The 23,978-nt window shown below is 38.4% G+C and overlaps 2 protein-coding genes and 1 pseudogene across 2 annotated transcripts; all 3 read left to right on the forward strand.

Moving 5' to 3' along the window:
* Nucleotides 1-4,183: 4,183 nt before the first annotated feature.
* On the forward strand, nucleotides 4,184-6,427 carry LOC109052259 (odorant receptor 131-2-like). Its single transcript, XM_042725190.1, has one exon. The coding sequence runs from the start codon at nucleotides 4,511-4,513 to the stop codon at nucleotides 5,660-5,662; it is 1,152 nt and encodes a 383-aa protein (XP_042581124.1). The 5' UTR covers nucleotides 4,184-4,510; the 3' UTR covers nucleotides 5,663-6,427.
* A 4,416-nt stretch (nucleotides 6,428-10,843) lies between these two features.
* LOC109052261 (odorant receptor 131-2-like) lies at nucleotides 10,844-11,941 on the forward strand. The gene has a single exon (XM_042725192.1). The coding sequence runs from the start codon at nucleotides 11,006-11,008 to the stop codon at nucleotides 11,939-11,941; it is 936 nt and encodes a 311-aa protein (XP_042581126.1). The 5' UTR covers nucleotides 10,844-11,005.
* A 1,949-nt stretch (nucleotides 11,942-13,890) lies between these two features.
* LOC109052262 lies at nucleotides 13,891-14,720 on the forward strand (annotated as a pseudogene).
* Nucleotides 14,721-23,978: the final 9,258 nt, after the last annotated feature.

Consider the following 23,978-nt stretch of genomic DNA (forward strand, 5'->3'; position numbering starts at 1 on the left):
GCTTATGGCATAATTCCTGAAGCTTGGCTGCTAGAGTGTGGTGCTAGAAATGTCAACATGGATAATAACAAATGTAAATCTTGAATGCACTGTAATTTACTTTGCATAAAAGTGTATGTCAAGTGAATGCATATAAATAAAAAGATATACTGCATGCTGTCCTGTCACAAATGGACAAAATTCCTGTTCATTAGCTGAATGCAACAAAACTTAAATGATCATTAAATATTTTTACACAGCTTTTGACATAATGACTTCATAAATGATTTAAAATAAAACTAATGTAAATTGTGTGGTTGATTCTTGTATTCACATATTGTCAAGTGCTGATTGCGGCCAGAAGGGCCTCCGCTGATAAATCCTCAGCAAAAAAGGCCCAAAGCACCATCCTGTTACATGGAGCACAGCTTCTGCTCTGTATGTTGTCCTACATTACTTCTGTGTAAGACAAAATTTTTCTTCCACTTGTGACTGATCAGCAGAAAAGAATCAGTTTTTTCAATTACCTTCTAACTAATATTGTGCCACAATTGCTCACCCCCTTGATTTATGGTGTTCGGGATAAACATTTTTATAATCACAGGAAGGGATTTTATTCATGTAAATTGCCTGTTGTAAAAGTTGAACCATCCAAACAATGAGCAAAAATATTAAAAAAAAATGTTGCTCTTTATTTTTCTATTGATTAGCCCTGCAGAAAACAGACATATTAAATAAGTTCTTGATTATTGGTTTTCTTCATCAGTGCTAACGTATTTTTTGTGCAGTCATAACACATTTGTAAAAAATCCCCTTTTAATTAATGAATTACAACACTTGATGCAAATGTGGAATTTGTGCCTTTGGCATAAAACCTGTAGCTGAACTGGAGTGTTTCACTAGCAATGCCAGTTTCTTATGGAGTGGTGACATTAAAAACACAGACAACATTTATTATATTTTTCACACAAATTGTGATTACGAGGGCAGATTTGATCAATAAAGACTTTGATCAAAGTGAGATTTGTGAACGAATACATTGACAATTGCATCTCATTAACAGCTTCATACATATGGATTTTCTGATGTAGTAAATGTATTTGGTAGCTCACTTGGTAAACTGCACTGTGTATCGTTTGTTGCGTGAATCATAAACTATAATAAATAAGACTTTGTAAAAGCAAGCTAAAATGGCATCGTTTCAGCAAATGTGTTTGTTTGCTAATGTTAACAGTTAACACTAATCTTTTTAACACCACTCACCATACATTTCATTTGTGACATGCTGCAATACATATCAACCAGCCAGGGTTTAAAATGAACACCTACCAACCCAATAAATGCAGGTGACACTCACCCGTGGCATATAACACATACCAACCCACTATCTAATTTGGTGGGTTATGATTCATAAATTATGTCCTCCAACCAGGAGCCTCTGACATTAGTAAAAGAAAGGGTGAATGGGATCAGTGTTAATTTTGACAGCAAATTTTGATTTAGTTTTAATTATAGTCTTTTGACTAAAATGCCATCTAGTTTTAGTCATATTTTAGTCATCTGAATTGTTTTTAGTTTTAGTCTAGTTTTAGTCGACTAAATATCATAAGATTTTAGTCGACTAAATCGACAGTAAATTTAGTTAGCTAAAATCTAATGAGTTTAGTTACAGTGCATTTATTAAGCATTTCTCTAAAATGTCCAAACTCATTATCTAGGTTTGATATTAAAGGGATACTCCACTCCAAATTGAAAAATTTGTCATTAATTACTTACCCCCGTGTCATTCCAAACCCATAAAAGCGTAGTTCGTCTTCGGAACACAATTTAAGATATTTTGGATGAAAACCGGGAGGCTTGTGACTGTCCCATGGACTGCCAAATAAATAACAGTGTCAAGGTCCAGAAATGTATGTAAGGCATCGTCAGAATAGTCCATCTGCCATCAGTGGTTTAACCGTAAAATTATGAAGCGACGAGAATACTTTTTGTAAGCGAAAAAACAAACAAAAATAACAACTTTATTCAACAATTCCTTTGATGACACAGACGAACATAGGCAGTTTGAGTGTTGAGAGAATAAAGTCGTTATTGTTGAATAAAGTCATTATTTTTGTTTTATTCGTGTACAAACAGTATTCTCCTCACTTCATAACGTTACGGTTGAACTAATGATGGCAGATGTAATATTCTGATGATGCTTTCCGAAAATTATGAGCCCAGCGCTTCTGACTCATACCCTGTAAATAGTGTTGCTTTCGTCAATGAAAATTATGACTAAATATCGTCGTCAATAAACCTTTATCATGTGATGAAAATGAGACGAGACGCAATGTAAATGCTGGTCATGTGACGATGACTATAATTAGATGTATAATGCAATACTGTTGACAAATAAAAACAAGACTAAATGTGGTTTACAAAATAAAAACTATGCTAAAATGTCTCTTCATTTTCGTTGACCAAAACGAAACGAGATGAAACAAAATGTTTTAACGTTATATTGTCTTGTTTAGTCGCGTTATTATTATTATTTTGCAGTATTTCTGTTTCCTGTGTCTCACTGCGCAGACTCGACCAACGTCACTTCCGCAAGCCATTACCCATTATTTAGAAGATGACAACAAACAAAGTTAAGCGGGATTTATACTTTCGCCTGGCTCCCTGACTGCGAGCACACCTTCCCAAATGGACGAGGCTTTTATACTTGTCGCGTTCGCCGTTGTACTATTCTTTGAAACAACAGGGGAACGACAAGGAGTAATTGTCCTCTAAAACCGTCCGGAATCACTGGTGAGAAGTTATTTGCCAGTACAAGTCTTGCGATGAATGAGTTGATGAATTGATAATTTCTTTACGTACAAACTTAAAACAATCTTAAAATATTGGCAGTATTACGCATCAAACACAAGACAACTTTAAGCAAATAGTGTATAATTAATATTTAAATGAATTCTAATTCTATTTTATACAATAAAAATAAAACTTACTTCAAAGAAGAAGCCTTGGACAAACTATGAACTCGTGCATGTTCAGATGCAGAGCTGTGCGGAAAGTTACAAAAAATGCTGTGCACTCCGCCACGGCGAAATTAGTTTGCGCACACTCAAAGCGAACTTCCGGCAACACCACAATGACGTCATATTTTCCGCGCTCACCCAAGCGAAATTGCAGACACATCGAGTATAAATCAGCCTTGACACAGAGAAAGGGACAGATGGCCAGCCAGCTGGGTTTCGTCTTTGGGAGAAAAATTTGTAGATTATTATAAAAAGAAATTATTATTGTTTTTATTTATTTTATGTGTGTGTACTACTAACATGTTTGGTTGGTAAAATAAATGTTGTAATTTCAAATTCAGAGAGTCTTCCGTGTCTGGAATGGATGTATTCTTGAGTCTATAAGGTAACAATAATATAAGATAACCTTGTTTGAAATGGGTTTGGCTAAAAGAAAATGTTGGTTTCGTCTATACTTCTAGGTACTTGTACTATATTGACTGGGTTAAATAGAATTGCATTACTAAAAAGAGACTAAAATACCATTATCTATGACTAAAACTAGACTAAATGTCAGCAGTTTTCGTCGACTAAAACTAGACTAAAATGTCATCAGTTTTCATCGACTAAAACTAGACTAGACTAAAAAGAGTATGAACGTGACTAAAACTAATAAAAACTAAAATGACAGGTTCACACAAAGACTAGACTAAAATTAAAACAGGTCGCCAAAAACAACACTACCTGTAAGTAAGTTTTTTATATTTTATATTTGCCACTGATGATTCAAACGTGAGTTAATAAGCAGTGTAAAGTAGCGCTTGGTGTTTGTCGTTTTTCTGATCACAAATGCAGACATGGTTTTATGTTTATGCAGCGCAATACGCAACGCATAAAAACACAGTATAAGTCATTATAACCTGTAATTATGTCCCCACTGAATGCCTCATTTGTAATGTTTTTTTTTTTTTTTGGTTTTGTCTTGTCATGCCGGAACACATGGCATGACAGTATGTTAAGGGGGTAACATTTCCGTCACAAGCTTGAGGTATTCAGCCAATCACAATGCACTGGATAGCTGGCCAATCAGCATACACCTCGCTTTTCAGAACGATGAGCTTTGTAAAAATCGACACGTTTCAGAAAGGCGGGGCATAGAAGAGCAACAATAATGTATAGTATGTGGAAAAATAATGTGTTTTTTGAACCTTAAACCACATAAACACATTGCATTAAACCAAATACACAACATAATGTTCTTTTTAAAAAACGTCATATGACCCCTTTAAAATAAAGCTAATGTAATTTAGGTCAATGCATTTTAGAGTGCCCAAACTCTCTCTTTCCCTCCCTCCCTCCCTCCCTCCCTTTCTTTCTTTCTCTCTCATGCTCTTTTTTCTCCTCCCTCATTTACATCTCAGATGAGCATATAAACTACTCAGTTGTACCAAAACATTTACTAATCAAACTGAAAAGGTAAGTTCACTCTTTCAACAACATCTTTCATTTTGTTTTTATATTCCTCATAGCATATGCTTATTAACATGCTAAATGTTTCTCCTTTTAATTTCCATATCAGATTAAATAAATGGAAAAATCTTAAGGATAAAGAAGATTTGTGTTTCAGCTTGATCAAGCTGATCAGCCATCAAGATCTTTGGAAGGAAAGCAACTACAGACAACAAATACATTCAAAAGTCATTCTTCCAAAGAAAACGCAAAGAATTTCACATCCGTGCACAAGCACAATGAACTCTTCTGTGCAACTCTATAATCTACAAGAAAGATATGCAGATTCTTTTGCAAAAAATTTTACCATCGTTTTTCTCGCGGTCATAATTGTCTCCATCAATGGAGTGTTTGTATACATATTCTTTAGGAGTTCAATTTTCTACAATGATCCAAGATACATACTATATATTCACTTGGTTATCAATGATATGCTCATGGTTTGTTTATCTGTAACTCTTTTTGTGATGAGTTTTGCATGGCAAAATGTACCGTTCCCATTCTGTTTCACCCTGCTAATAGTAGCTGCAACTGCTCATAAGAACACTCCTCTGACTTTGGCCAGTATGGCCGTTGAGCGTTACATTGCCATCTGCAAACCACTGCATCACCATCAGATCTGCACAGTGCGCAGGACATACATCCTCATCTCTCTGATTTGGGGTGTAGGAGTCATACCTGGATTGAACGACTTGATTGTCATTGTAATTGTTCGTCCCTTATCTGTCTTTAAAACAGTTGCTCTCTGTAGTTCAGCAACTCTTTATAACACACCGTACCATGAAGAACTCAGCAAAATTACACTTGGGCTTTATACATCTGTTGTGTGGTTGATTCTTGTATTCACATATTGTCAAGTGCTAGTTGCAGCAAGAAGGGCCTCCGCTGATAAAACCTCAGCAAAAAAGGCCCAAAGCACCATCCTGTTACATGGAGCACAGCTTCTGCTCTGTATGTTGTCCTACATTACTCCTGTGTTAGACAAAATTTTTCTTCCACTTGTGACTGATCAGCAGAAGAGAATCAGTTTTTTCAATTACCTTCTAACAAACATTGTGCCACGATTGCTCACCCCCTTGATTTATGGTGTTCGGGATAAACATTTTTATAATCACCTGAAGGGATTTTATTCATGTAAATTGCCTGTTGTAAAGGTTGAACCATCCAAACAATGAGCAAAAATACTTACAAAAATTTTGCTCTATATTTTTATATTGATTAACCCTGCAGAAAACAGACATGTTAAATAATTTCTTGATTATTAGTTTTCTTCATCAGTGCTTACATATTTTTTTTGTGCAGTCATAACACATTTCTGAAAAATCTCCACTTAATTAATGAATTACAACACTTGATGCAAATGTGGAACTTTTGCCTGTGGCATAAAACCTGTAGCTGAACTGGAGTGTGTCATTAGCAATGCCAGTTTCATATGGAATCGTATGTATAAGTACGTTTTTGGAGTTTTGCAGAAAAAGTAGGTAGAGGCGCATTTCCAATGAGCCTATGTTGCCACTAATTGTCAGGGAACACAGATACTAATAAATGCAACACTTGAAAATTATGCCTCTATGTACATTTTTGTACATTCCTACAAATATTTGTTGCCGTTTCCAGCTGAAATGACCACTTGTGACATTAAAACACATTATTATTTCTTCACACAAATTGTGATTACAGGGGCAGATTTGATCAATAAAGACTTTGATCAAAGTGAGATTTGTAAACGAATACACTGACAATTGCATCTCATTAACAGCTTCATACGTATGGATTTTCTGATGTAGTAAATGTATTTGGTAGCTCACTTGGTAAATTGCACTTGTGACATGTACAAGTTGCGTGAATCATAAATGATAATAAATAAGACTTTGTAAAAGCAAGCTAAAACGGCATCATTGTTTCAGCAAATGTGTTTGTTTGCTAATGTTAACACTAACCTTTTTAATGCCACTCACCAGACATTTCATTTGTGACATGCTGCAATACATATAACAACCAGCCAGGGTTTAAAATGAACACCTGCCAAACCACTAAATGCAGGTGATAGTCACCCGTGGCATGTAACGCATATCCACTCACTAGCTAATTTGATGGGTTATGATTCATAAATTATGTCCTCCAACTAGGAGCCTCTGACATTAGTGAAAGAAAGGGTGAATAGTGTTGCACAATGGACAAGAAGCGGCATGTCTGCTTGCACCACTCAGCATCTCTCAGCGTTGTCCATCTACAACTCTAGAGGCTGTTCAAAATCCTGCTGCACCACTCTTTGTCCATTCAATTACATTCATAATTATTGAGGACAAATATTTTTACATGTACAGTGTACATGTCAGCAATTGTTGAGGTCGAAATGAAAATAAAGGCTGGATCTAAATGCAAACAGCTTATCTTAAATGGAAACAAACAAACACAAAAATAACACATCTCCGAATCTCAGATTACATAAGCACTTTGTAAAGATAAGCTCAGTCCAAAAATGAGGAGTGCTATGTATACATAGAGAAAAACTAAGGACTAAACAATATAACTAGACACAGGTGTGAAACCTGAGGGCAAATCAAAAAGTATTGTAACAGTACACTCTTAGAAAAAAAGGTTATTTGGGGTTCTTTATAGAACCCTAGGGTTCTTTACTCAACTCCAAAGAACCCTTTATGCCAAAAAGGTTCTATATAAGGAGAAAGAACCCTTTTTGGCATAAAAGGGTATTTGGGCTAAACAATGTTTTATGTATTTTTACACATTAGGCTATTTAAAAATATTATACTACATTATATTTGTTTTTATTTCAATTTTACTTTGACACACCTTTATTCAGAAGAAAATAAACTTAAAATGTACGTCTGTACTGTCAAGTTTAATAGAAAATAATTGCCACATGATCCTGTACACTGAAAAAAGGCCTAACATCTAAATTAATTGGTTTATTAAGTCTATCACTGAATCAGCCTATTAATTTATACCAACAAACTGATCAGGTAGAAATACATGTGTACTAGCAGTGTATAGCAATCTGGGCATCTATTTATTAATAGGTAGGCCTACACAGGCTATTTAATCAGCACACTTACATGCTTGTAAGTTAGTTATCATGTCATGTAAGATGCCATACAGCTCTTTTATTGACGAGCACCATGCTCGCATCGTATGGAGTATGAAGTTTCAGTGTTTCATTTAGATTCTAAAAGGCTCTTATAACTTATCCCTCCAAACAGATGCACACAATGATCTTTGACATAAACGGCAAACAACTTGAACGTGTATCTATGCGCTGATCAGTTTTGTCCCGTATGCACAGCGCCGCATTTCAGTCGCGCGCCTGTCGCGAGAGTGATCAGAAATAAGCACGCGAGCGCCGCTGTTTAAACTTGAATGGTTCACAGTGCGCTCAGAGCTCGGGAGAACGACGATTACAATGGTAAGTGAGAAAATTTCAGCTTCAATTACTTTTACCTTAACCCTAGTAAGTTTTTAGTTAGCCTAATGTTACAACTTTATTTCAAGAAGCTAAAAGAAGAAAGGTGGCCCATACTCAGAATTCACGCTCTGCATTTAACCCATCCAAAGTGCACACACAGAGCAGTGAACACACACACACCGAGAACACACACCTGGACACACACACACCCTTGCTCAAGGGCACCTCAGTCGTGGTATTGCCAGCCCGAGACTCAAACCCACAACCTTAGGAGTTAAACTCTCTAACCATTAGGCCACGACTAACCCCTGAATCCTTTACTGAACTTTAACATGAATCCCTAAAGTATCTTGATAAAAACTGTTGTAAATTAATCAATAATGCTGGCGAGAGTTCATATATATTGCCCTGTAGATTGGACCTATAGGAAAAGATGAAACAAAGTTTCGGTCAAATCACCGTCAGACAGCCATTATAAACATGAATTCAAACCAAGAATAACAACGAGAGAAGATGATGGAGATGTTTCCATTTTTTTCTGGGGATAACTGTGAGTATTTGGTGTTTGCAGTTATAGTATAGTAAATTATTTGTTTTGCTGAAGTAATTATATATTATTCTAAACACACTGTATTTGGTTATTGTAGATGTTCCTCTATCAGAAAGCACTTTTAAAGTTTTACCACCACCTTATCAGCGTGCTGAAAAGTGGAAGTCAGAGGAAACATGACCAACTTGCTACAACACAACACAAAATTCACCTAATTCAAGTAGTTTTAAGATTTGATTTAATTGTGAGAGATTCCTTTCTTTTTCCTGTTGTACTGTACTCTCCATAGGTCTAATAAATATTTCTCTAACTTGTATCCCCATCTTAGGATGTCAATCGGAGAGTAAGCATCAAAATGGATTTGTCACTGACCAATAACACAGAGATGCCAGAAGTATCTGTTTGCTGTCTACTTTTTAATTAGTACTATGGAGCATCCAAAAGCCATCACTCGTTTCATTTCAATCAGCACTATTTAGCCCTTCCCAGTGGTGAAATTGTCATTTTTTATTGTTTAAATGCTTATCTGAATGTAAAATTAACATTTAATGCTTATACATTTAAAAACAACAGTATACAAAAAAGTTAGACTACTTGGTTTATAGGAGAATGTGGAGTAAATACTTGACATTTATTTAAGGTAAAGGGTAATGACCTGGTGGTGAGATGCAGAATAAGACTGTTATTAATATACTATTTGATGACAAACTTTTCACATTCTCATTTTACTTATGTATTTATTTTTAATTATTTTTTCAAGTTAATTTTCAATTTATTTATTTGTGCAAGTTAACATTCAATTGTTTTTTTTTTTTTGTTTTTTTTTTTTTTTTGTGGATTCTAGCAATCAACGTATATTTGTGACTGACATGTTGGATGGGTGATAAGGTGAAGGGGGTTGAAAAACAATATTTCTAAAATGGAGAGTGCTATTCTAGAGAGGTAAAAATAATAAAAAGTATGACTAGATAAAGAAAAATGGATTTATGTTAATCCCGGTAAGTGTTTGCACTGTGAATTGCTGTGTTGTATATTGCTTGTTATTGTAAATGCTAATAAAAGTGTCTTAACTGATCACACAACCCCTTGATGTGTTATGCTTAGTGTTATTTTATTTTTTAGTGATCAAATAGCTGTATGAGCTGTTTAAGTGTTAAAATTTAATTAAAATAGAACAAAAATGTAATCAAAGAATGATCCCATGATGGGAACCCCTAAAGTGTTCTATATAGAACCATTTAGGGGTTCCATATATGAAGTGCTCTCCAAAGAGTGTAGGACAAAAACAGGAAGCTGAACTGGTTCAAAACTAACAATAATTCACACAAAACTCAAACTCAAAACAGATGTTACAGTATGTATAAATATATGTATTTGTACATAAATGTGACTTCAACCAAGGCTGGAGGAAACATGCTTTATGCTTTAATGTGTTTAGTAGACTACTTTCATTTAGGAGTGAGCTATATTTCTAAATTACAAGAAATGAATGCTGTTGTAAAAGATAAGCCAAAGAATTTTGTTTCATTTCATTATTGACTGCCATACAAACTGAAAGCCATTCAGTGATTAAAAATCAGATTTCATAAGCAATGTACTGAAATCTAAGCAGTGATTTTGACAGCATGGCTTCTTTCTGATTTTGTTTTATTTTGGCTAGTAAAAGTTACAAATTGCCAGTATATAAAACTTTAGTTGCCAAATTGGCTGCAACCAGCATAAGAAAATGTTGCCAGATACATGTTTATCTATTTCATAAAAAACTGCAGGTGCTTTTAGTGCCACTTACTGATGCCGCAAGTGTTGCAAAATGCGCAAGAAGCAATGTAATATAATTTTGCAGAAATGCTCCCACAGGCATGTTTTTCCAGTGAGATTCCTCTATCTATCTATCTATCTATCTATCTATCTATCTATCTATCTATCTATCTATCTATCTATCTATCTATCTATCTATCTGTCTATATGACATGGAAAAGGGATGGAGGGGAAAAGAGAGTTTAATTACAGTATATTATATAGCTCTTATATTTTAAGTATGTACATGCAAAAATGTGTGTGTGTGTGTGTGTTGTGTGTATGTATTTACACCAGAAGAGCAATATACTGTAATTAAACCCCCTCTCTCTCTCTCCCTCCATCCTCCCTCCCTCTCTCTTTTGTGGTCTTTTTTCTCCCCTCATTTACACCTCATTTGAGTATATAAACTGGTCTGTTCCCATCTGGAGTCAAATTATTTACTAAGTAAACAGAAGAGGTAAGTTCACTCTTTCAACAATGTCTTTATTTAATTTTTTTTATTTACAGTATATTCATTATAACTTATAATTGTTAACTTGTTAAATGTTTCTCCTTTTTATTTTCTGCAGGAGATGAAAAATGTGAAAAATCTTCAGGATAAAGAAGATCATATTCAAGCTTCATGTACTTTTGACAGTCATCAAGATCACTGGAAGGAAGAAAACAACAACAACAGACTTTTTTCCCAAGGAAAGGATTATCACTTATAATAATCAGAGAATTTTACACCAGCGCACAAGGACGATGAACTCTACAATGTTTCTTTTCAGTGTACAAGAAAAATATGCAGATGCTTTTGCAAAGAATTTTATCATTGTTCTTCTTGGGATCATAATTATGTCCATAAATGGAATGTTTGTATGGACATTTTTCAGGAGTTCAGTTTTCTACAATGACCCACGATACATATTATATATTCACTTGGTTATCAATGATATGCTCATGGTATTTTTCAGTGTAAGTCTTAATGTGATGGCTTATGCATGGCAAAATGTACCTCTCCCATTCTGTGCTACACTTCTAATAATAACTGCAACTACTCATAAGAACACTCCTCTGACTTTGGCCGGTATGGCTGTTGAGCGTTACATTGCCATCTGCAAACCACTGCATCACCATCAGATCTGCACAGTGCACAGGACCTACATCCTCATCTCTCTGATTTGGGGTGTTGGAGTTTTACCTGGGCTGGCTGACCTGATTCTCCTTTCAATTGTTCGTCCTTTTTCTGTTTTTACAACAGCTGCTTCTTGTAGTACATCCATTCTGTATTCCACACAATATCATGAAATACAGACCAGATTTATGAATGGCCTGTACTCATCCGTTGTGTGGGTAATTCTTGTATTCACATATTGTCAAGTGCTAGTTGCAGCAAGAAGGGCCTCCGCTGATAAAACCTCAGCAAAAAAGGCCCAAAGCACCATCCTGTTACATGGAGCACAGCTTCTGCTCTGTATGTTGTCCTACATTACTGCTATCATAGACAAGATGTTTGTCCCACTTATACCAGTTGATCGGGCAAGACTAACCTTTTTAAATTATCTTTTAACAAATATAGTACCACGACTGCTTACTCCCCTGATTTATGGCGTTCGTGATAAACTTTTTTACAAACACATGAAGGGGCTTTTTTCATGCAGAATATTCATTGTAAAAGTAGAATCAACCAATCAATGAGAAACAAGGTCAACACATTAGATGTTTCTAAAAACACATCACTAATGGCTATGTAACATAAAGCATGCATAATTCTTCATGTACTGGATAAATGTTTTGCAAAACTGATTTAAATGTTCAATTTAATCAAATGTACTGCAACATTGTTATGCCTTAAATTAACAGTGTTTTTTAGTTGTCAACATTTTTTAAACAATTATTATTGTGAAAAACTAATCATTAAATGATTTTCATGATTTAAAATAACATAATGACTCCATGTGTTAAAATGGCACGTCGTGAAAATAAGGAATTGTAAGTGTTTACATTCAAACCTGCAGTAAACACTGTATTATGAACAGACGGACCATAATAAACTTTACACCGCCCCAGCAATCTCAAAATTCCTCTACATTTGTTTTTTTTTCAGCTAAGCTGTGTACAGTGTAAACAGTGCAAAGATATGTTATACAAAGTAAAATTAAAATCATGCTTGAAGAGCAAATGCAATTATCAAAAAAACGAAATACTGGTGCCAAATAAAGGGTAGACAACACTCTTTTTAAAAACATTGCCAAGGTCACTCTCCCTTTTGCATTTGTCACCACAAACAGTATGGTTATAGGGCCAGATAGCTTTGTATTTCATTTGTTGCATTTACATTTCCCAGTAGGTGATCTAATTCATTTGATTTACTTAAATATAGGCTATCTCTAGTCCTAGTTTTTGGTTCATATGTTTTTTAAGTATACATTTTAAGATTTTAATTTAATTACATTTTTTAATATTTAAGGATTTTTACCACTCCTGTTTTCTGATTCAGTGCAAAGTGTTGGATTTGATCGGCTTCAGATGTAAACAATTAAACAGCAGATAACTCTTACATCTAGACAAGTTATACTGACCCCGTTATTGGGTTATTGGGTGTTATTGACAAGTCCAAGTTCAAATTACATTACCATTTCAAAGTGCTGTTGAGTTGAGTGTCACTTAATTTTGCAGTTAGCAATGAATACAAATCTTATTTAAATAGGTTTTATCAATGCACTTTTAACATTATAGTAGGTTGAAGATGAGCACAGCAGCAAAAAAGAACTTGTGTTGATATAAAAACCAATATTGCAATAACAATCATATAGTCTTACCTTAATAATAAACATCCAAAAAGTAAATAGTTAAACCTAATATAATGCTAACGATGCCCCTTTGAACCCATCTGCATTATTTTGAGTTCTGAACCTTTGATTATTAATACTGTAGTTTTGAACTTAAACTTACAGTAGGTCAGTTTAGCAGCACTGCAATGCTAAACATAATGCTGAACACAAAACAAAACTGACAGTTGTGTCCATTCTAATGAGGCTATAATGCCTCCTGTGTTATTCATTTACTAACATTGCATTATGAATATTCCTCTGGCACATTTTACATTGTAATCAAGTGCAATTTCATTTTGTGTGAAACAAGTTTGTGGCCTGCTAATTTCCGTCAGTTTTATCTCATGTTCTGTGTGTTGTTAAAGGATGTGAGTTTTTTCAGAAAACCTGTGATTCTGGCATTGCTATTCAATAAATAGCACAGTAGATTTGTATTCAGCTCGATACTTGTTTTCCCCTTATGTACTATATTAAAAAATATATAAATAATGCACTGTTATGAAGTTAACAGCAACAGTTTGAAGAGGCTAATTAAGCGACCCAAGGGCAATGACCATCATATTTAATATTCATAATCTCTGCCCTTTCCACAAATCATAAATAACACATGAGCACTTACAATAGCACTCTACGAAATAAAACTCATGTGAGCTTTAGACTGAAACGCACAATCCAGAGCTGGTTCTTCTGCTCAAGGTAAGTCTATCTACATGATTTCTCAAAAGGAATATGCTTGATTAGTTTAGACTAGGTCACTATTTAACCCCTCTCTCCTCATTCTCTTCCAGACCCTTGGTCATAAAGAACTGGAAAATGAACTCGACGGTCTGGGTTGTGGATAGTTATGAAGAAGCTCTTGCCAAAAACATTGTGATTGTTTTCTCGGTCTTGTCATTAACTTCATTAATGGAGTGGTGACTTTCTTCTCCAATCCAATGTTTTCAAGAGACTCCAGATACATTTTATACATTCACCTGGTAATCAATGACATGCTCATGATATGCCTATCAGTGACTTTATATGTGTTGACCTATGCTTCCACAACTTGTAAATGGATCATTGTGTTACACATTGGTTTTTCTTGGTACAGCCACCTTTATGATCACTCCACTGAGTCTGGCTGGTATGGCAATAGAGCGTTTAATTGCTATCTGTAAACCACCTGCATCATGCCCAGATTTGCACACATGAAAGAACCCACATCTTTATATGTTTGATTTGGGTTGTAGGAGCTATGCCTTCTCTGGCAGATATCATTAATCTACTCTCTGTCCAGCCCATATCTCTCTTCAGGTCTACTGTGCTTTGCTACACATTTAGTTTGTTCCCGACAAAACAGCACAAGGATCGCACCACTGCTTCACAAGTCATCTGTATAAATTCTCATTTATACTTATTGCAGAGTCCTGTTCGCTGCCAGAAAGTCCATCTCAAAAGGTTCAGCAAATAAGGCTCGGAGTACGATATTGTTGCATGGTGTCCAGTTACTTCTTTGTATGCTTTCCTATATCACCCCTGTTATGGATATGTTTCTCTCTCCTTTTTTTCCTGTTCACAGAACAAAGATCACTTTCTTTAATTATCTAATCACAAATATTATGCCAAGATTACTGAGTCCTTTGATATATGGGGTCAGAGACTAGAGGTTTCTGAAACAAATATAGGAATTCTTTGCTTGTAAAATTATCATTGTAAAGATTGTGCCATCAAAATTCTGATTTTTTTCTACATTTATTTAGAAATATTAGAAATTAGAATTTGATTTATTTATTTATTTGCATTTATATTTATTTATGAGGTTTGTTTTATTTGAGATCATCAGTGAGAACAGAAACTCTCTAGAGTGGCCCAAAACACTTTGTAGGACATTGTTTAAATTTCTTAGTTATATGTTAATCGCATTTGTACCTGCTGACACGTATCCGTATCACACTTCAAACCTGAACATTTATGAATTTTCAGTACAAACAAATGATGAATGCCCTTTACTAAAACTAACTTCACTGATCTATTATCAGTGTCTATTAATCAGCTGGTCTTTTGATGATTTTTAGTGAATGTATGAAATCATTTACCCTCTAGTTCATGCAGGTGTTGTTAATCATATAAATTATAAAAATGATATCGGCCTATTATGTATTCAAAACAGCAAACATATTTGTGTCTTTATGTTGAACAGTAGGCTTTTTTATTAAATATTTCAATTAAAATATTTTTATAACCAAACTATAATTTTAAGATGAACAATTAGAGAAAAATATTAATGTTGGTGATAAAGTAGTAGTTTTATGATTATTATTTTAAATTAAATTACACTGTAAATTCTTGACTTTTAGTTTTTAATTTTATTGTACTTTGTAAATTAGTATAAATATAAATAACAAATTTACCTCCAGAGTCTTTAATCAGTTTGTCATGCGATCGACGCAATAAATTAAGTGCCCACACATGGTCACTTGTCACTAGTGGCATTTCTTCTGTTAGTTTTTTTTTTTTTTTACCCCAATTTTTATTATACAGACAAAATGAAAAACAAACAATCATAAAAGAGAAAACATTGTCTGCACTTTTTTCATTTTTACACATTTCTTTCCCACATATAACTAAATGAGATGGCATTTCTTCTGTTAGTTATTGGATGTACAATGATCAGTTACAGCATTAAAATCAATGGCATCAATGGCAATGGCATCTGTTAACAGTTAACAGTCAGTTCTATCATGACAAATTTCCGAGAGTTTTGCATGGTAATATACATGGCAGTGTTAATGTATTTGATCTTGGCAGAATAGATCTGCTACACTGCTGCTGCTGCTGCTGCTGCAGAAGAGCAAGTAACCCCGAGGCTTGCTCTACTGCCAGTACATCCACAGACATGCTGCTGTGAGCATGTAAGAAATACTGCTGCTGCACACATAACATACACTGAACAAAATTATAAATGCAACACTTTTGTTTTTGCCCCCATTTTTCATGAGCTGAACTCAAAGATCTAAGACTTTTTCTATGTACACAATAGGCCTATTTCTCTCAAATATTGCTCACAAATCTGTCTAAGTCTGTGTTAGTGAGCACTTCTCCTTTGCCGAGATAATCCATCCACCTCACAGGTGTGGCATATCAAGATGCTGATTAGATAGCATGATTATTGCACAGGTGTGCCTTAGGCTGGCCACAATAAAAGGCCACTATAAAATGTGCAGTTTTACTGTATTGGGGGGTCTGAAAACCAGTCAGTATCTGGTGTGACCATCATTTGCCTCACGCAGTGCAACACATCTCCTTTGCATAGAGTTGATCAGGTTGTTGATTGTGGCCTGTGAAATGTTAGTCCACTCCTCTTCAATGGCTTTGCGAAGTTGTTGAATATTGGCAGGAACTGGAACACACTGTCGTATACCAGAGCAGAGCATCCCAAACATGCTCAATGGGTGACATGTCTGGTGAGTATGCTGGCCATGCAAGAACTGGGATGTTTTCAGCTTCCAGGAATTGTGTACAGATCCTTGCAACATGGGGCCGTACATTATCATGCTGCAACATGAGGTGAAGGTCGTGGATGAATGGCACAACAATGGGCCTCCTGATCTCTTCATGGTATCTCTGTGCAGCTTCCAGCATCAATAAAATGCACCTGTGTTCGTTGTCCATAACATATGCCTGCCCATACCATTCCACCGCCACCGTGCAACGCTGACATCAGCAAAACGCTCACCCACACGATGCCATACACGGGATTCATCCGTGAAGAGAACACCTCTCCAAAGTGCCAGACACCATCGAATGTGAGCATTTGCCCACTCAAGTCGGTTACGACGATGAACTGCAGTCAGGTCGAGACCCCGATGAGGATGACGAGCATGCAGATGAGCTTCCCTGAGACGGTTTCTGACAGTTTGTGCAGAAATTCTTTGGTTATGCAAACCGATTGTTGCAGCAGCTGTCCGGGTGGCTGGTCTCAGATGATCTTAGAGGTGAAGATGCTGGATGTGGAAGTTCTGGGCTGGTGTGGTTACATGTGGTCTACTGTTGTGAGGCCGGTTGGATGTACTGCCAAATTCTCTGAAACGTCTTTGGAGACAGCTTATGGTAGAGAAATGAACATTCAATTCACGGGCAACAGCTCTAGTGGACATTCCTGCAGTCAGCATGCCAATTGCACGCTCCCTCAAAACTTGCGACATCTGTGGCATTGTGCTGTGTGATAAAACTTCACATTTTAGAGTGGCCTTTTATTGTGGCCAGCCTAAGGCATACCTGTGCAATTATCATGCTGTCTAATCAGCATCTTGATATGCCACAGCTGTGAGGTGGATGGATTGTGTCGTTATATGGGAAGTGGATAAGTGATAAATATTTAGGATTTTTTGTGATTTGTGTTTGATATTTGTGGGAATTTTGTGTTTTTTGTAAATGTATTAGGTCTTAGATCTTTGAGTTCAGCTCATGAAAAATGGGGGCAAAAACAAAAGTGTTGTGTTTATAATTTTTTCAGTGTAGATTAAATAACCCTGCATATATAACATCCATTAAATCACCACATAACAGATCTATACAGGTGGAGCTGGGGAAGGTGGAGGGTTTCTGAAGCGCACTGCTACAGCAAGCACTAGACAAGTATTTGAATGGTGAACTGCAAGCTCATTGGCTGCTGATGCGAAAAGAAACCAATCAACTGCACCATGTAAATAATGTTGTGTTTATATCAGATTGTGTTAGAACCTATTGGCATGCATCCAGAGTTTCGTGACAGAATTTTGTATTTCTTGAATTTCATGTGTTAGAAGCATGAAAGTGACTTTGACAAGAGCCAAACAATGATGGCTAGAAGACTGAGTGAGAACATCTCCAAGTGTTGTGGGGTGTTCCTAGGGGCCGGTTGCACAAACTGCTTAGACTAGTCTCAAAAAGTTAGTCATCTAATTTTTTTCATCAAGACTGGTCATAACTTTTAAAATAAGTAACAAAAAGGTAGACTGGTCTAATTTGAATTAAAAAGTAAGACTGGTTACCCCTTGGCTAACTGCTATTGGTCAAACTAGTTCTTATGACACAATCTTAACATAGTGGCTATGATTATGCAACTGGCCCCAGTATGTAGCAATTAGTACCTACTAAAGCTAGTGCAGTGAAGGACAACCAGCAAAATGGCATCAGGGTCATGGGCCGAAGGCTCATACGTATATGCATGTGTGGAGCGAAGGCTAGCCTGTTTGGTCTGATCATACAGAAGAGCTACTATAGCTAAAATTGCTGAAAAATGTAATGCTGTGTATAGGGCTACATAGCTGAAGATCGAGAGAGTGCCCTTGTTAACCCCTGATGACCATGTTGTCCATAATGACCCCTCTCCACATGAAGGTATCACAAGAGCCAGGAAATTGTTCCCATTTTTCTTCCACTTGTTAGTTTCCATGGTTTCTGTTTAGTTCAAACCTGTTCTGTTTCAATTAGTCATCACCTGTCTATTTAAGCTTTCAGTTTTATTCACTTCCTGGTTTGGTATCATTTGTTCTTGTTTCTGTGGTTGTGTTGCATTTGCTCCTGTTGTCTCCTGTTAAATTTATTATTAAAACCTGTTTGTTGGATTCTCCTGCCTTATACACTTGATCCTGCACATTAAACAACACCATTTAACCATATAAATACCAGTACTCTAAAAATGGAATTACCTTATACAGTAGGTCTCCTCCTGCTCGAGTGTGCTCCTTTAAAAGGTTAGTTCAACCAAAATTTCTGTCATTAATTACTCACCCTCATGTTGTTCCAAACCTTATTCAGAACACAAATTAAGATATTTCTGATGAAATCTGAGAATATCTTATTCTGAATAGAAATCGAGGATACAGAAATGTAGCAAGGAAATCAGTAAAATAGTCCATATGTGACATCAGGGGTTCAACCATGATTTTACAAACGAGTAACAATACTTTTTGTGCGCAAAGAAAACAATAATAACATGATTTTATTATTTAAATGCCTCTGTCTCCTTGACTCCACTTGGTTCTTCACTTTCAACGACTCCCTCGGTCATCCCCATGCTGTCGTCACCATGACTCCTTCACTGTGGGACTCTTGTCTGGCTGAACACTGACCCCCCAAAGTGGTTTCAGTGGTTTCTGATTAATTCACACCTGTTTTGTTATAGTTAATGTAAAGATCTCATCTCTGCACTGTTGTTCCACTCCCGGCCTGCAGGGGATGCCTTCCTTAAGGCTTCTTGGTTATGCTCCCTTCAGGCCTCCAGATGGCATGTTTATCCCAAGCCCAGTGCTCTCCACCCCTGCAGAGGGCAATATCGTACTTAATCTTGCTTAGTACTCTCCTCGTTATTCCTGATTCCCTTCACCTGTGTTTTATCCTTTATAAGGGTGCTCGTTCTCTGCTATTGTGTTCAGTCTTGAGCCTATGTACTCCAGTTACCAGCTCTCAGTTAAGTCTGTACCTTATTGTACCTTTTTTGACCCTTGTGTCTATTTTCATTTCTCTGTTTTATGGAAGCTCGGCTATCCTAGTTTATTTGTACTTTGCAACCTTGGTTTCTCGAGTAAAGATTTTTAGTTTGGAAGGCTCAAGTCTCCTGACTCATGACTCTTCTGCTCTTGGGTTTCTATACCTGGAAGTTGGCTCAGTAGGAAACACATCACACCTTCTACACCAGAGACCTGGGTTCTAGTCCTGCTTAAGGTGACCTCCTAACAGCAAGACTGAACCATGGAAGAGAACCCAGCAGAAGTGTGGACCCACCTTCTAATGTGGACTGTATTTTGGCAGCCCTCTCGGATCAAGCAGTAACCATACAGCGGCATGACCAGGCTCTGTCAGAGATCCTTCATCTTTTAAATCTACAATCTCTAGCCTCCTTTTCCCAAGAACCCCAACCTCCTTCTGAGCTTTCTAACAGAACCACATTGGCTGTTCCGCCAGAGCCCAAGTTACCAGCACCAGAGAGGTTTGATGGTAGTCCCGAGAAATGCAGAGGTTTCATTACCCAGTGCACCCTTGCCTTCCAGCTTCAGCCCAGCAGCTTTCCTACCGAGGGTAGTAAGGTGGCTTCCATCATTACCCTTCTAACGGGCAAGGCTTTAGACTGGGCCTCTGCTTTGTGGGATCAGAGGACTCCACTTACAACCAACTGCCATAACTTCATTTCTGAGATGAAAAGAGTTTGCCTCCATCCAGCCGGTAGGGGGGATGTGGATCGCCGTCTTCTCCACCTCTCTCAAGGTTCTCGGAGTGTAGCAGAGTTTGCTATAGAGTTTCGCACTCTTGCCACAGAGAGTGAGTGGGATCAACGAGCCTTAAGGGCTACCTTTCACCATGCCTTATCACCTGAGATCAAGGATGAGTTAGCTTTCCAAGACTCAGCACCGGACCTTGAGTCCCTCATTGAAGTGGCTATCCGCATAGACCATTGCCTCAGGGAACGTCAGTAGGAGTGACAGCAGGAGGTTAGATTTCTCAAATCTGCATGCCCTGTTAAGATGCCTCCATCTCTCAGTACCCCTGAGGAGCCCATGCAACTGGGTGGAACCAGAATTTCCCAAGTGGAGCGCAACCGACGGATGAGAGAGAGATGCTGTTTCTATTGTGGCAAGCTCACTTTCGCTTTACCTGTCCTGAGTTGTCGGGAAAAGTCTCCTCTCGTCCAGGAGGAGGGGGGCCAGGGCGAGAATAGAAACCATCCCCTGCTCAGCGACCTCAGGTTTTACAATTCCAGCTACCATCGCTCAGGGCAATCATCGTCATCAAGCGCTTGCCTTTGTTGACTCTGGGGCTGCGGGGAGTTTTATGGACTATGAAATGGCCAAGAGAATTGATGTTCAGCCAGTTACCCTCCAGAAATCCCTAAATATCACAGCAGTTGATGGCAGTCCTCTGGGTACAGGAAAAGTCAGTCAATGTACTCCACCTCTCCAGCTATAGATAGGGCAACACCAGGAGCAGATACAGTTTTTTCTAATTCATTCTCCTAAACTTCCTCTAATCCTCGGCTTCCCCTGGCTGACTCTACACAATCCACATATTGATTGGTCCCGGGGGGTTGTTAGAACCTGGGGAATGAACTGCCATGTTTCTGACAATACCTTCTGTCATTCTTCCAAGCTTTTAGAGACTTTTCAAAGACCCTCAGTTGACATCTCCAGGTGGAGATCTGCCTCTTTTTCTGAGACCCAATCCACTGAAGTCTTGGCCATTCCCGAGATGGAGTCTGTCACTACCAAGTCCCTAGTTCATTGTCCCGAGTTATCCCGAGTTCCCCAGGAGTATGCGGACCTCCAGAAAGTCTTTAGTAAAGCTCAAGTTGCCAAATTACCACCTCATAGATCTTATGACTGCACTATCGAATTGGTCCCTGGAACTTGCCCACCACGTGGAAGGCTCTACTCCCTCTCCGGCCCTGAGAGATTGGCTATGGACAAGTACCTTAAAGAAGCCTTAGACAATGGACTCATACATCCATCCACCTCACCTGCTGGGGTGGGGTTTTTTTGTGGAAAAGAAGGATGGGGGTCTCCGACCCTGTATAGACTATCGAGGTTTAAACCGGATTAACAACAAGAACCGATACCCTCTCCCTCTTATGACCACTGCTTTTGAGATCCTGCAAGGGGCCACCATCTTCACTAAACTTGATCTGCGAAACGCAATTACGAATACCAGGTAATGCCATTTGGCCTAGTCAATGCCCCAGCCGTCTTCCAAGCCTTGATTAATGATGTTCTCCGAGAAATGTTAGATTAATTTGTGTTTGTTTATCTGGATGACATTTTGATATTCTTTCGCAATTACCCAGAGCATGTTCAGCATGTCCGGCAGGTCCTATCCCAGCTACTGAAACATAGACTTGAAGTTGGAAAAAAGTGAGTTTCATGTTCCAGAAGTTTCCTTCCTTGGTTTCAGGGTATCAAAGGGCAGCCTTCAGATGGATCCTGGCAAGATACAAGCAGTCTTGGACTGGCCTCGACCAACTTCAATAAAACAGGTACAGCGCTTTCTGGGCTTTTCCAATTTTTATAGAAGATTCATAAGAAACTTCAGTTCTGTTGCCGAGCCTCTTTCTGCAATGGCCAGGAAGTCAGCTAAGCCATTTGTGTGGACCTGCAGAGCAGATCAAGCCTTCAACAAGTTAAAGAGACTCTTTATGTCTGCCCCAATCCTAAACCTCCCTGATTCAGAGCTGCCGTTTGTGCTGGAGGTAGATGCCTCAGACGTGGGAGTAGGAGCTGTCTTGTAACAGAGAAGTAAGAGCAATAACAAGCTTAACCCATGTGCTTTCTTTTCTCGTCAGCTTACACCAACGCAGAGGAATTATGATATTGGAAACTGGGAGTTGCTGGCTGTTAAGATGGCCTTGGAGGAGTGGAGGCACTGGCTGGAGGGGCCCAAACACCCATTGCTAATCTGGATGGACCACAAGAATCTGACTTACGTCCAGGAGGCTAAGAGACTGAATGCCTGACAAGCCCTTTGGGGCCTCTTTTTCAACCGGTTTAACTTTACTCTCTCCTATCGCCCAGGTTCTAAAAATCTTAAGCCAGATGCAAATTCAAGGCAGTTTGAGCCGCCAGAAGTGGAGTCTTGTCCAGAACCCATTCTGCCCACTTCTAAGATGGTAGCTCCAATTCAATGGGATGTTGAAACGGCTGTTAAGAGGGCACAACTAAAGCAGCCAGGTCCAGGTAAGGGCCCCCCAGGGCGCCTCTTTGTTCCTAACACTCTATGTTCTGAGGTTTTACAGTGGGCTCATGCTTCTCTCCCTTCTTGACACCCTGGGACTACGAAAACATGCAAGCTCATCCAAAGGAAGTTCTGGTGTCCTAGACTACAGAAGGACGTCCGAGAATTTTTTGCCGCTTGTTTGGTCTGTGGCCAGAACAAAGAGCCATGGACCCACCCTCATGGCCTGCTGCATCCGCTGCCCATTCCAAGACGCCCCTGGTCTCACATTTCCATGGACTTCATCACAGGCTTGCCTCAGTCTCAAGGAAATATGGTAATCCTAGTAGTCGTAGACAGATTCTCAAAAGCTTGTCACCTCCTTCCTTTGCCCAAGCTCCCTACAGCCAGCCAAACTGTGGAACTATTGATGAGGCATGTGTTCAGGATCCACGGTTTTCCACAGGATATGGTTTCTGATCGGGGCCCACAGTTTACTTCCCAGTTCTGGAAGGCATTTGGCAGACTCATTGGATCCTCCATCAGCCTGTCCTCCGGTTTCCATCCCCAGTCAAATGGCCAAACTGAGAGGGTAAATCAAGAGATTGAAAAGACCTTAAGCTCCCATTTAATTTGGGCTGAATTTGCACATAACACCCTTTACCATTCCTCCATAGGCATGTCCCCTTTTGAGTGTCGGTATGCCCCCCCCGATTTCCTGGACAGGAGCTAGAGGTCGATGTTCCAGCTGCCACAAAGCTGTTCCAACGATGTCGACGTTCCTGGCAAAGAGATCGTGTTGCCTTATTGAGGGCTGTCTGACAACAGCGGAGGCAGGCAAACCGTCACCGGAGATCAGGACCCATGCTTCACCTGGGACAAAGAGTATGGCTCCCAACCAGAGACCTTTCTTTGCGAGTGGAATCCCGCAAGCTTGCCCGTCGATACATTAGCCGCGTTTCCACTGTCGGGCTTAAAGCGGGCGTGCTAGTGCATGTCAGGGCCAGTCGCGTTTCCACTGTCACTTCCGGGGCTTGATCGTGCCTCGTCGGGGCTTCCTCGGGGCCAGCGGCCAGGGTTTTTTGGCCCGACGAAAACCTTGGGCCAAAGCGGGCCAGCTGGGGCTAGAGGAGTGGTTATGAACAAAGGTGGAGTTTCTTCGCGTCTGGAGAGTGTCAGCGCCGTTCATTTCAGAAAGATAACAGCTATAACATCAACATTAAAAACTTTTAAAAATAAGC

Source organism: Cyprinus carpio, chromosome B6 (genome assembly GCF_018340385.1).
Source record: "Cyprinus carpio isolate SPL01 chromosome B6, ASM1834038v1, whole genome shotgun sequence".
Lineage (NCBI taxonomy): Eukaryota > Metazoa > Chordata > Actinopteri > Cypriniformes > Cyprinidae > Cyprinus > Cyprinus carpio.

Bases quoted from the DNA above. Each gene is read 5' to 3' on its own strand.
- LOC109052259 (XM_042725190.1), top strand. From the start codon at position 4,511: ATGCTTATTAACATGCTAAATGTTTCTCCTTTTAATTTCCATATCAGA.
- LOC109052261 (XM_042725192.1), top strand. From the start codon at position 11,006: ATGAACTCTACAATGTTTCTTTTCAGTGTACAAGAAAAATATGCAGAT.